The 13,839-nt window shown below is 36.7% G+C and overlaps 1 protein-coding gene across 1 annotated transcript in view; it reads right to left on the bottom strand.

Annotated features, from left to right (window-relative positions):
- The window catches only part of LOC127410376 (adenylate cyclase type 1-like), a 69,003-nt gene that overhangs the window by 32,708 nt on the left and 22,456 nt on the right, over positions 1–13,839 (bottom strand). Inside the window, exons 4-7 of the mRNA XM_051645609.1 lie at positions 12,044–12,155; positions 3,567–3,694; positions 1,010–1,168; positions 739–880 (exon numbers count right to left, since the gene is read on the bottom strand). Coding sequence (XP_051501569.1) covers positions 739–880; positions 1,010–1,168; positions 3,567–3,694; positions 12,044–12,155 — 541 coding nt within the window. The remainder of the gene's footprint in view (positions 1–738; positions 881–1,009; positions 1,169–3,566; positions 3,695–12,043; positions 12,156–13,839) is intronic.

The following is a 13,839-nucleotide window of genomic DNA, read 5'->3' as shown; positions in this document are numbered from 1 at the left end:
TCCAGCTAGACATTAAAATATTGTCAAAAATTTTGGCTAACCGATTGAGTAAAGTTATGACATCTCTTATACATATAGATCAGGTGGGGTTTATTCAGGGCCGCAGCTCTAACCAGTCCTAACCAGTGTTATGGTCGCCAGACAGGTGATTTTGAGGGGTTGGAAGTCGGTTGGAGCATCCCCATTTCAGGAGTGGTGCTTGGAGATGGCGAGAGTGGCGGCCTTAGAAGAAGGGTCTTATAGAAGATTAGGGAATCTGGATTTGTTTGTTGGGAAATGGGGTGGATACTTAGCGTTCTTTGAGGGTTCTCGGGTGGAATAATGGAGAGAGAGGGGTAATTGTCAATGTGTGTGATTTTTATATATATGTATTTATATATTTATTTTTTCTTTATTAGTTGTTTGGCATTTGTTTTTGTTTTCTTTTGTGTGTGTTCATGTATAACCACAGGGGTGTTTGTTGAGGTTCGGGGTAGGGTTGGGGATGGGGAGGAGGAGGGGTGGTAGTGGGTGTTAAAAGTTGATTTTGTGTATTTATGTTTTGTTTTTCTGTGTTTTAATAAAAGTGTTAATCATAAAAAAACATGGTTACTATATCAACACCATATTACTGTAGTAACACCATGGTTAATTGCATCAAAATGTCCCTGCTTTTCACAATCCAAGAAAACCAAGCCCCGTCCTACATTATATCCCCTGTACATTCTGTTGATGATTGACCTGATGATGTTTTTGTACCTTGCGTCTGTGTGAGGGCACAATGAAGAAGGTCTCGATGGCATGTTTGCTAAGGAAAGCATGTCTCTCATGGCCGTAGCCCGGCTCCACCTCATAATCTCCATTCAGACATTCTAGTGTTGCCCTGGTGATATGAACCTTCCTGTTGGGGAGGGGCAGATGATTACACTCTCACCTTTCAGCTCAAATAGTCTTCACTGTATGTATCATTGCATGATGCTTGGGTAGAAATGGCAAACATGTGTGAATGTGTTAGACTGATGTGACCGACCCAGGCAGTCCTCCTGCCTCCATCATGTTGGCCAGTGTGACATCATTAGACCAAACATCATACTGCCATTTGCGCAGCCCCAGAACACCACATAGCACACGGCCCGTGTGCAAACCCACACGCATATTCAGGTCCACCTCGGTTGCTTCCACAACAGACCTGAATACACACGCACAATAAAAATTAAAAAAAAATGTTAAAGGTAGCCAAAGTAATTTTTTTGTGGATGTTTGCTGATCTATATGACTTTATACTGACACCTATTGGCATGGATGCAACATTTCAACAACAAAAAAAGAATTTTCGGTGTCCATCACCGATGCAGTTGTAGGTCTATCTGCAAATGCATTTGTCACCCATGATTAATTATTCCACATCTGAATGTTACCAATAATAGGGGGGGGTTACTGAAATAAAGTGAGTATTCGGTTTGTCTTGTGATCTCCACATCTGAAGCTTTTTTTCCTATGTTAAAAGAATTTCCTCCAACCCCAGGTTAATACTGAATGCAGAGTCAACTATAAGTAAGCTTTGGAAGCAGCAATTGTGTTTGGAGTCACCAGCAGCACAAAAATTACACATCTTTCGACATATTTGTCCACAGTACAGTTCTTTCTTAATGTTGCACCTTTAATGTTAAAGCTGCACTATGGAAGATTTTTGAATAAATTTCTATTGAGTGAGTACATTAAAAAAATACATTTTCACAACCCTGACCTTGTCTTACCCCAGTTCACTACAATAGGCCTGTAAACATGATTTGTATTTTGTGCTGTCGGGTTGGATTTGGTGCAAAATAACAAGAAAGAAGGGCCAGCTACAACGTATGTCGAGTGTTTGGCTATGGGGAAACAACTCTGATCAGTCAGTCACAGTTCAGGACAGCAGCGGCAGAACAGCAGTCTCTGGATGGATGCTTAACTGTTAACTGTTTGGCGATGTTGTTTACTTGCTATAACATTTGGATATGTTTTCTGGTAAGACTGTTAAAGCTTATATTAGTTGCCATGCTTTAATGAATCGAACATTACTCGAGGAATATTGTGTTTACCGATCGGGATGTGTTTATTAGGCAATGTTTTCTGGTGAAGTTACAGTAACATGTTTTTTAATATTCATGACTTCTGATTATTTTATAACATAGTTTCAAGGTTCCCTAAGTGTGAGTGTGCTCCTTTTGTGACATTCCTTTTACCTCATTTGCAGAAATACACAAGTTGTATCACTTTCCATTGTCCTTTTAGCAAATACGCTGTTCAAAAGCCACTATAGGTACACAGTACAACAAGGTTGTTTCTTCTTGAATGTATTCTTATTTTAAATTGTTTATATTGAACCGATTTTATAGCATAGTAATGTACATATTAAATTGTTTAGCATGTAATCTCTCTCTCTCTATAATAACTATACTGTTAAAGAAATTAAGGAAACTGTTTATTATTGTAATTGATATATTCCATAATTCTGCATATTATTTTAATGTTTCATAAAATATATTTAATCCCCATACTTCATTCATAGCATTACTAGTAACTTGCATTGTCCACTGATGCTGTAGATTGTAATATAAAAATAAAGGGTCTTCCATTGATATTCCACTGTTTCAGCCATATCACAAGTTTCATCTCTTAAATTTGGTATATGTGTAGTACAATACAAACATTAATGTGTGGTAGATAAAACACTTGCATAGTCATATAAAAATAAGTAAATAAGAGTGTTTTTTATCTTCCTCAAAGTAAGTAATATTTCGGTTCTAAATATTTAATCAAATAACATAATATTAAAGGGAAAATAGCACATTCTGCAGGTGAATATTTCAGAGTGATCACAGGAAATATCCAGGTGACCTCAAACCATTCGATTTATCTGTGCAGAAGAGCAGAGCCGCAAAATGTTCATCCGCAAGTTTCTTGCAATTTTAGGTTTCAACCACCACCATGTCGACAGAGAACCCAAAGTTCCGTAGTGCAGCTTTTAATTGGGTAAACTGATTTACATGGAAAAGACACCATATATTTCTATCTAATAAAGTCAGGTTTTTTTTTTGTTTTAGTTTTTTTTGCCTATTTTTCAAAAGCTTCTTACTCTCTCCTCATCCCTTTGTATAATGCCAGCTGTGATGACTGAAGAGAGAAAGAGGGGGGGATTTGGCAGGAAGAATTTCTTCTCTGTTTGCTACCAACACAAAGCAGGAACTCTACACCAGTGTGAGAAAGTAAGTGTGTGTGTGTGTGTGTGTGTGTGTGTGTGTGTGTGTGTGTGTGTGTGTGTGTGTGTGTGTGCATATTCTAGCACCTGTGTGAGGTGATAAGAAACTGCAGCAGTGAAAGCCTCCTTAGAATTCAGAGCAGAAAAATGAATATAGTGGGACAGGTCTTACATGCACACACACACACACGTTCCAACACAAATTATACCACACTATATCTTTCAAATAGAGTCTGTCAGATGATCGTAGCCTTGTGCTGGCCAGCTCAGTGACTTCTGTAAAAACAGAATGAGATTAAGCCACAAACCCCCGTAGCACAAGCGTGCTCTAGCGGTCCACACTCACGTGATGGTGTCGATCATGTCCAGACCCATTTCCACACAGCAGTGAGCGTGGTCTGCTTTGGGCTGGGTCAGGCCTGACACACAGTAATAACAGTCTCCCAAGATCTTAATCCTCCTGCAATGGTTTTCCTGCCAATCACACACACAAAGGAATGATGGAGCTTTTCAAGAGACAAAAAAAGCAAATAAAAGGTGTGTGCAATTGAGAGTAAAGGCCGAAACATTCTCTGCGCAAGTACGTAAATGCAGACGCTGCTATCTACGCATGCTTGATTGCATTCCAAAATGTGTCAGAACGCAATTCATAACACAAACGTAAGTACATGTTACATTCTCGAGGTTGCCATGAGGGGCACTATAGCCAGATTAGTTTGAACAGTGAGTTTTCTCTTTCAGGTCAACTAATGTCATGTCGGAGTAAGTCAAGTCAAATCAAGTCATTTTTATTTGTATAGCGCTTTTCACAACACACATCGTTTCAAAGCAGCTTTACAGAAAATCATGCATTAACAAAAAAATTAAACTGTAATATCTATAAAAGTCTTAGAGTGATCATTGTGTAGTTTGATTAAATATGATTGTAAATTGTGTATAAAAATTAAACAATTAAATAATAATTGTATTTAGAACCCCTGTGAGCAAGCTGAAGGCGACTGTGGCAAGGAACACAAAACTCCATAAGATGTTGGTTAATTGAGAAAAATAACCTTGTGTTAACAGCTTGAAGAAAATATTGTTAGGCAAGTAATTTAAAGGCAATATATTTATAGAAACTTACCTGAATAATAACACATCCAGGCACAGATGTAAGGTAACTATTGTCCCCTTGAATACTGGGTTGGCAATGTAGTGGCCAAGCACTCACATCTGCGTTCACACACTTGTGTAGAGTATGTTTCGTCATTAATTGAATGATGCAGTTGATAAATATCTCTCGTAAACCAGGTTATTTAGAATTTGATATCTGCCATATTTCCACAATTTGTTATGAGTGAATGAAAGAACTTCTGGAACAAACCAATGGCTATGTAAAAAAAAGTCATGGTGGAATTAAATAAGAATGAATTGTAACCTTTAAAAGTTTATTTTCACGCGCTGTCTGCGCGGGTTTAGCGCCCAGTTCACTAAAGAATTATGCAGATCAAGAAATGGTGCAAAAACACCCACTAAATGTGTGCAGAATGCAATTTGCACAGCGTAATTTCGATCTTGCAGGCCTGCTTTGAGCACTATAAAGCGAAGGATGCAGCAGACCACTGAACTGCAGAGCATCACTCCACTACTGTGATCCAGACATCTGAATCATCTTTTTAATATGCAGAAAGTGCGCTTGACTACACAGCAAATATGAATATATTCCATGTTACAACGCTCCATAATTTGATCATCATTTGATGAAGTACTACTGTCATGATCAGTAGAAATGTACACAAACATCTCATAAAATTCCACATAAAATTCAGTTTTCCAGCAGAGATGTTTATTGTGTATAGAATTTTGCAAATAAAGCACAATCTAAAATTATCCTAATTTACATAGAGAGGAGGCGTGTTTGCACAGAAAGGAATGACAATGATTTAATTTAAATATTCAAGATGCATTGCTATTTTAGCACTAATTGCACCTGTATTGACTAGACTGCGGGTGGGTAGTAAATAAGATGCAGATTTTTGCACTGTAAGAACACATGCAAAGTGCCGCAATTGTTTCACAACTATTTAGCACCTCAGTGTTTGAGGTTTCCTTAAAGGTGCACTCAGTAATTTTTTCCTCATTAAAAAGGTTTAACTCAAATCAAATCAAATCAAAATCAAATAAAATCCCTTTATTGTCACTCAACCATATACAGTGCAACAGTGGGTGAAAGTCTTGGGTGCAGACTCCTAAAGACATCTATTGTAATTTTGCAATATATGTAGTAAATCATGACCACTCACTTTAAAATGAAGACTCACATATCAGTAACCTTATAAAAGCTGATTTATTCTACATGGAGAGGGTCCACACATGGGGGCTGCCATGTTAGAATCACATGACCAGCTGAATACTACTTGCTTAACCTCAGTAACCATCCTGTTATTTGACACATTCACTCATGGATTAAGTAATCATGGCTGACTGTGAATACTAAATTTCTACAAACTGAAAACTATTGGTTTTAAATGATGCTGCATCCAAGCTGCTAGGTGTCATTGTAAGTCCAAGATGACACAAAGACAAAAGTTACTGAGTGCACCTTTAAGAAGTCATTATTTGTTTCTGTTTCACTGGTCTAAACAATGGTCTTGGATTCTATACTGACACCTATTGGTGTGGATGCAGTATAAAAACTAAAATTAAAAATCAGTTTTCAGTTTTTTGCCATTAGAATCACATAGCACTATAAACAAGGACATCTGCTGTGTGTACAAAGCCATTCCATCCACTCATGTTTTAAAAGTAAAGAGATGAGCATAAGTACACACAGAGTCACTCACAAAAACTGATGCACATAACCTTTTGCAAATATAATATGAAGATTAGACCTGCCACATATATTTAGCATAAACAATGAGGCAAGAGAGTGTGAGTCAAAGAGAAAAACAGATAAAGAAGAAAGAGAAAAACTAAACCAATCAATTGCTTTTTTTCATTAGAGATGCACCATCTGGCACCACAGGGCAAGAGAAACTGTGGGAAATCACACACACACACACACACACACACACACACACAGGCACACACATGCGCACGTACATAAACACCATTGTGCCAGTCAACTGTTGCCTGATTTTTTTAAACTAATGTCAAACTTGTAAAATGTTTTGTTGTGACAGAGAACTACATTGCACAGAAAGCCTCACTTTTTCTCAGTACAGTCTGTATTTAGCTAAGATTTGCCAAGAAAGTCTTTGAAAAAAATTCAGGGAACAATTATGGAAGTGAATATTTTAAGCTAATCTGTTTTAATTTATTTATTATACCAGCATACTAACCCACATCTGCACATCTCTGCCAACCCTCACACACTGCTTTAACTTGCTAGAGCAACACATTTACAGTCCATGATCCAAGTAATTGAAAGGCCTCTAATAAATGCTGCAGTTGCAATTTACAGTCATTCTACATCAAAGACACTGGGACACTTCTATATGATCTTACCCAGCACCATTGAAAATTATAAACTTTTTAGCATCAAAACAATCACAACTAAACATTTACCACAGTTAGGGGCTGCTAAAATATGTACTGGTGTTTGCTAAGGCAAGCATCACTGATTTTACTGGTCATACTTAGGATTATGGATCGGAACATAGTGAGTAACTCACACCGCAAACAAAAATCATACCTCAAATCATGCGGCTTGTTGAGTAGAGTTGTGCTATTATATTTAAAAACAATCAGACTTTTTCATAGCAGACAACAAAGGTGGGCACTCTGTCTGTCTGCACCTTATTTTCGTTCTAACTCCATATACAGCCTCTAAAAGCAAAATTTTTCAGCTTTTGGATTTATCCATTGATTCTTAATGTGATAATGCACAGTGAATATAGGATATTTTAAGGAAAATTTGCCTATAGTCCACATACATACACATACATGGTCACCGTTTTTAACAGCGTGCCGTTTTGCAGTAAATCAATAAAAAATTTAAATTGGCATATCGGATGAAACTAGAGACTCTTCTCTTTTGACTCAAACAGGTTTAATGTAACAACTTAATGAAGTTTCTGACCAGATTTCTTACCAGTTTGCTGTTTCTCCCAAAGAAAAACTCAGCTGAGATCAGCGCCATGTTGTTTTGTCAAATGACTTGTGTCGAAAGTTTAACCCTTTAATGACACCCTAGAGTCTCCTGAACTGATATCAGTAAGTTTAAATTAAATTAAATTATTGATAGCCTATAGCGAAGCCAAAACGTAATGTCCACACATGTGGACGCGGGGGTCTCAGGAGGTCAAATGAGATGTTTTGTGTATGATTCTATCAATGATACACAGATGCGGCCTTTAAAAATCTAAGTTTTTTAATGTGGCATTAGGCAATCCATCATGTGAAATCACTCCGCATACCGCAGGCGGACTTCTTAGAATTAAAGTACAACACTACAACACAAGGAACACTTTTGTAAGAGCTTACGCTCCTCTGTCCAGTTACAGAGACAGATTGCCTGCTGTGTCTTTTGTGGGTGCGTCATACAGTAGGCTATCCCATGCATATTTTAATTTATACCTTGTAAGTAAAGTATTAGAAAATATTAAATATAAATCTACAATTTTCTCTGATGAGAAACGCTGGACTGCAATGGCGATTGAAAATGAGACTGATTCTAATACGTGTGTTTCCAAAGTGTGGGCTGCTGTACGCGTTTATTTCAGGGAGGCAAAGTGTTCCTAGAAAAATTGTATTAGGTTATTTTAAAAGATAATAAAATGTCATTGTGTAGGGAAAATGTGTTGTTGTTTTTAAATCATGTTTTATATAGATATGCATTGTTAATTTTACTGCAAAGAGCATTTGTAAATACTTGTCTTATTTCATAAATAAAAACGTTTGGTGTAACGTATAAATTATTATGGAGAGTTGATTTTAAAACACAAACTCTTCCCTGATTTTTTTAGAGGGAAATTTTGTTAAATTTGAGAACCTCTGGATTTTGATTTGTCTACATCATTCACAATTTTTTATAGGATGAGTAGCATATAGTTCATTCTCTCATTAAAGATGTTAAGCACACAGTTTTGAATGCTACTATTTAGATTTTCAAATACTTCTGGTTGTAATTAACTATTTTAAAGTGATTCATTTCAAACCTTGCTGATTTCTTTTACGGCTCATAAATAGGCGGAGCGTTTGGCTGGTCACGGGTGAAGGGCATGATGTGTGAATTGATACAGAATTCCAATTGTTGCTCCAGGAAAATGCTGGTTCGAAACTGTTGGTCTAGGATCAGCTTCCCCACCTCAAATTCAAACCTTAATTACTAGTAAGAAGTGAAGGCTGACTCTAGATCAGTGCCATGGCGTATGGGATCCAAGTGGTTTAGACGTTTCTATTTCATTTTGCTTCTACTTATTTTTCAAGTTTGTTGTGAAAACAAATTACTCGTATATATTTGCTCTAGTCTTGAGTCACTTAAATAATTAGCAATATTCACTGGCGTCTGTTTAAATAACAAAAATAAAAAATGTATTAAACTGGAGTGTTCGTTAAAATCATACAACTTTTGATTTTAAAAGCGTTTTAGTATATGCAAATGTATTGTTCCTTGTTAGTTCATGTTAACTAATGTCGTTAACTGTTAAAAGTGTTACAATTTAATGTATTTTACAACAGATGCAATGAAGTCGTTAACCAAAATTAAATTAAGTGCATTTTAAATGTATTATATTATTCAATAATCAAACCTTTTTTACACACATTGCTGTAGGCATAAAGTGTTACTTTTTTATAATGGTTTTCCCCTGCCATAAATGAATTACTTAAATGTTAAATAGCATATGTGGTGTAAAGAAATAGAGTGTGCCCCTTATTTTCCTAAAATGAAACGGAAAAGGTCTCTTTTCCTCTGGTGTGGTTTGAAACATTAAGTGCCCCATTCATGATTATTCTGTCTCACTGAATTGCGGGAGGGAACATTTTTTTAAGGTGTGAATCTTCTCTTCCTCCATCAGGACTCAGGGGAACATTCCTCCAAGGAAAGTTTATCTGTTGCATATCCTATACTCTGGCTCACATTAACAATGGAATAGGGAACCATGTAAATGTAACATACTTTATCTGTCTAAATGTTCAGTATGCCTTAATAGTAAATATTATTTGACCCAACCGTTTCTAAATAAACAACTATTTTGGCTGGAATAAAACCAGTTAACTTGTTATACATCTAGCATGGGCATTTTAGACCAGGGTGTGCGGTGTGATTTTCAAACTTTATTTGGCTAAAAATCCGCCGTGCGCTGTCGTAGACATAAGTAATATGTTATGTTATTCATCATGATTTGTGAATTCAGGTGACTTCATCATCTGCTGTGCAATTGGTTGTTTTATTTTTATAATGCTTCTTTATTTTATAATGCAAATCATTCCAAAAGTTTACTAAACAATTATAGAAGAAACCACTCTAATCTTGACCAGTCTGATTTGTAATCTTTTTCATTTAAAATAGTATAAAGCTTTTAATGGGATTCTTTGGGGAAGAAAACACTTAACGTAAAAGTACTGTATTATGGTGTCATTGTTTTGGCAGTAAATAGTGCATAAGATGAGGAGTGATGACAATTGTTTTCTTCCTGGTTGTTGTTTTGAATAGCATTAGCCACATTTTATAATGTCCTTTGAACTTCATAAACCAGAGCATAATAAAACTATCGCTGTCTAATGAACAACACGTATCTCCACTTTTGGCAATTTTTACTTTTTACCATAGATGGAATGCGCTGAATGACCTCTTCCTGCTGTTTGAATTGTGCATCAAAATGACCAATGAAAAGATGCTTAATCAGACTGACTGTTTAACAAGTATATTCAAAAAAAGGTTTTCCATGCTCTTGAAAAATTTGTTTTTTGGAGATACATGTTTTTCATCAGACAGCGACGTAATGCGGGTATTCATGCATCAGTAATGAGAATGTGCATGCCAAGAATATAAAAATATGATGAATAACTGAATCATTAGTGTTTTATCGGCATGCGTGCAGTACTCCCACAATAAAATTTAATTTGGCTTGTCCACGTTTAACGTGATTTGCTGCTGCCCGCTGCATTCACAGATCCCCCAGCTAAGCATAAGCCAAGCATCTGCTTCAGCACGAGAACAGCACCGTTTTGGTAAAAATTAGTAGCCTATGTCCAAGCGGAACTTTTGAGACTCAGGCTATACATTTATAGCCTACCAATAGTCAGTATCTTTTAAGAATGATATAATCTAATAATTTTTATTTCAATGAAAGTTATTATCAATGGATATCTGGTTAACAGTGAAGAAACAGGCTATGTAAAGGGTATTTTTGAACTATCAGCAAAATAAATTTTAACTTGGTTCAATATGCCTGTATGATTATGTCGGACATGTAACAGGTTGATGAATACAAATCCTTAGCTGATGCACTTCTAAAGCCTAAGAAATGTGGCATATAAAACGGTATTCTACCATGAGACATGAAATATGTCTATACAACTTGAATTATTGGTTTACATACTAAATAAATAATAACATTTTACTTCGTATCATCCTATTCAAACTTAATAACAGCCAATTTCGATTGAACAAGTGACTTACTGCATTCAAAATATATGCAAAAGCATACGTTTAGAAGAATTACATTATTTTTATTCACATTTCCTTTCATAAACAGCCGGGGTCCCTTTCGTCCCATTAGATTTCTCATGGTGGTCTTGTTCATATGCTGTAAAATCATCAGCAGATCTTTATTTGCCTCATATCTGTCACAGCAGTTGCACTTTGGAAATTCAAAGCAGCCATCTGCGATCGGATTTTGTGTGATTACTTCATGAAAAGTTCAAATCTAATAACAGCAGCTGGGGGTCAAATGGGTCTTAAAAGACATGATAACAATGCGATGATCCGTGAAAAACCATAAATTATGGTCAAATTCTGAGTTTATTTTTTAATTATTATTATTTAAAAAAGAGGTGCTGTCAGAGAGCATTTGTTTGTAAACAGTAACTTCATCTGTACAATGTATTGCCATTGCTGATTAGTATCGCTTGCTGTGGCTTTTGGTGAGATTTTTGTTTTCACTTCAGTTTTCCGCTGACAGCATGGATTAGATGGTCCCGTTGGAGAAATAAACTCACTGACTAAACCACAAGCGATCGGTGTTGGTTCACAGAATGAAACACAACTGCCCTCTACTGATCATGTCTCTCCCGTACCGCCTAAAGTCGCGTCACACCACGTGAAATCATAGTATCCGTTTCCCTTTGACGTACATTCTCAAAGGCCGCATCTGTAAGCAGTAATCCATCAAATAATAATCAAATGGTGAAGAAGAGTGTTCATGCAAACTGTGTTCAGCAACGATTTTGTGGGCATGTTCACGGCATTGCCTGATCTGCATACTGTAATTCCTTTAATGAATTGGGTGCTAAACCAGCACAGACAGCGCGTGCAAATAACCGGTGCTTTAACCGGGTGCAATTAATTCTTAGTGAATTCCTCCTACAATGGATTCTGTCAGAAGTCTCTAGTCTACTGTCCCTTTTCTGTCAGATGTTCATAGATATTATGGTTTCTCAAGCAGTGCACATAGTGAATCTGTGAGAAGCTGGCCACTAATGGGGATTATGATTATAATGCTGATTAACATATTGCTGCCAGACTGTGTGCAATCATATAAGTTACTGCATATGCCTACACATATGAACTTTCTAATGCATTTGGCTTCCCTTACTCTCTCTCTCTCTCTCTCTCTCTCTCTCTCTCTGTCTCTTTCTTTTTTTTCACAAGCACATGCATGCAAAGGAATTACTTACTGTAGCAAGCTCATCAAATTTCCCAAAGAGCTCGTTCAGCAGTTTGACCAGCTCCTGGGCTGTGCATTGTGAGGCTAGACTGGTAAACCCGACAATGTCTGCAAACAGGATGCTGCATAGAACAAGAGAGTGATGGGTTATGATGATTCCCTCCAGACATTCCACACAATAACACTGTCAGTTCTTTTTAAGTGCAAGGGGATGAGCTATAATAGTGTCTTTCATTAGAAACATGCTATTTAATGAACCAATGCAATGATAACTGAACCAAGGGCATGTAATATCAGTGTAAATAATTTAACAATCTCAGATGTTTAGAAACTTTCTGAATCAAGCAGTGTCTATTGAGTCTGTTTAACACATTACATTCATGTGCTCTGTTATTCACCGCAATTGTTTTTCAACTTGTTTTGCTTCAAGACTCAGATTTTACATTGAACAAGTGGTGACCCAACTCAGTACCAAACCCGCAACCTGTATTAAATGTAGTCTGAGTCATATTTTTTTTTATCTTGCATAGCTTTGCTTGTGGGTTTTTGAGGATGAGGGTATTTCAAACAACACGTGCATGTTGGCATCTGCCTAATTTGGCTAGCTTTGACCAAGTTACAAATGAATTTGCGCCAAAATACTGTCATGGTTGATTGGACGCATGGCATTTGACTTCAACAGCAAAAGAAAGGGAAGCCTTTTCTCCTGCCTTTTAAAGGTTAATAAGCCTAATTTTTTTACAATTCTAACTATGGACCAATATATTGCATGTTATTATTTGCTGTTTGCATTGTCTATTCCCTACTGTCCGCAACCCTATTTGGATAGACCTGCAACCCATTTTTGGATCGCAACTAAGGATGTGCATGAGTAATCAATTAATCAAGTAACTGTTCACCTTTAAATAATCGACAAGTTAAAACACTACTCGAATATTGCAACTTGATTTTCCTTTGTGCCTCTGCCTGCCATGGGCAGCAATGAAACTGTTTCTCTTACCTAAATCTTGCTGTTACAACTCAATGCATTGGTTGGTGCTGTGGATGCATGACGTTGTTAAAGAATAGTTCATCAAAAAAGTATGTACCACTTTAGCAGACTTAGAATGTAGTATGTTTCCAAGTGCGAGTGCAATCTATTTAATGTCATTTTTTAATTGAGATGTTGTTGTTTATGAATAGTGCTCATTTGTTCATAAGAAAAACAGGTTCAAAGGTTGAACTTAAATTATAAATTTCAAGTAATCGATTACTTGTTTTTTTTTTTGTTTTTTTTTTATGTGGTAGAGTACTCGACTACAAAATTACTCAAAATGCCCATCCCTAGTTACATCCAGCCAGTTCAGAAACACTGCTTTAGACAGTTGGTCGAGAAAAGTTATCTGTATGCAGCATCTTTCACTCACAAATAGCTTGGCTATGGCATATGTTTATATGTGTGTACTGTATGTGCTATTGTGAGTTTGGCCCCCAGCAGTCTCTTGTTCTATCTCTCACTCTCTTTCTCTCCGCATGTGTGGGCAGTGCGGGTTAATTGAGCAGCTCTTGAGTTGATAGCACTAGCGCTGTGGGCGCCGTGCGTGCTTTGGTTGGGAGCCAGACTCATGAGCTTGGATGGCTGTGTGAAAGAGGAGAGTTGTTGACTCCTATTGACTCATTGATCACAATCACATTTAAGTGCAATAGAATTGACACAGTCTGCCTGGTCTGGGAAAACTAACAATGTAGTACTATCTCTCATTCATGGAAAAAGTGTGGGTTTGGAACATGAATGGCTTGAATAAGTCAAGAAATTAGCATTCAAAG

This window comes from Myxocyprinus asiaticus, chromosome 19 (genome assembly GCF_019703515.2).
Source record: "Myxocyprinus asiaticus isolate MX2 ecotype Aquarium Trade chromosome 19, UBuf_Myxa_2, whole genome shotgun sequence".
NCBI lineage: Eukaryota > Metazoa > Chordata > Actinopteri > Cypriniformes > Catostomidae > Myxocyprinus > Myxocyprinus asiaticus.
This window is presented reverse-complemented; position numbering and strand designations above follow the sequence as displayed.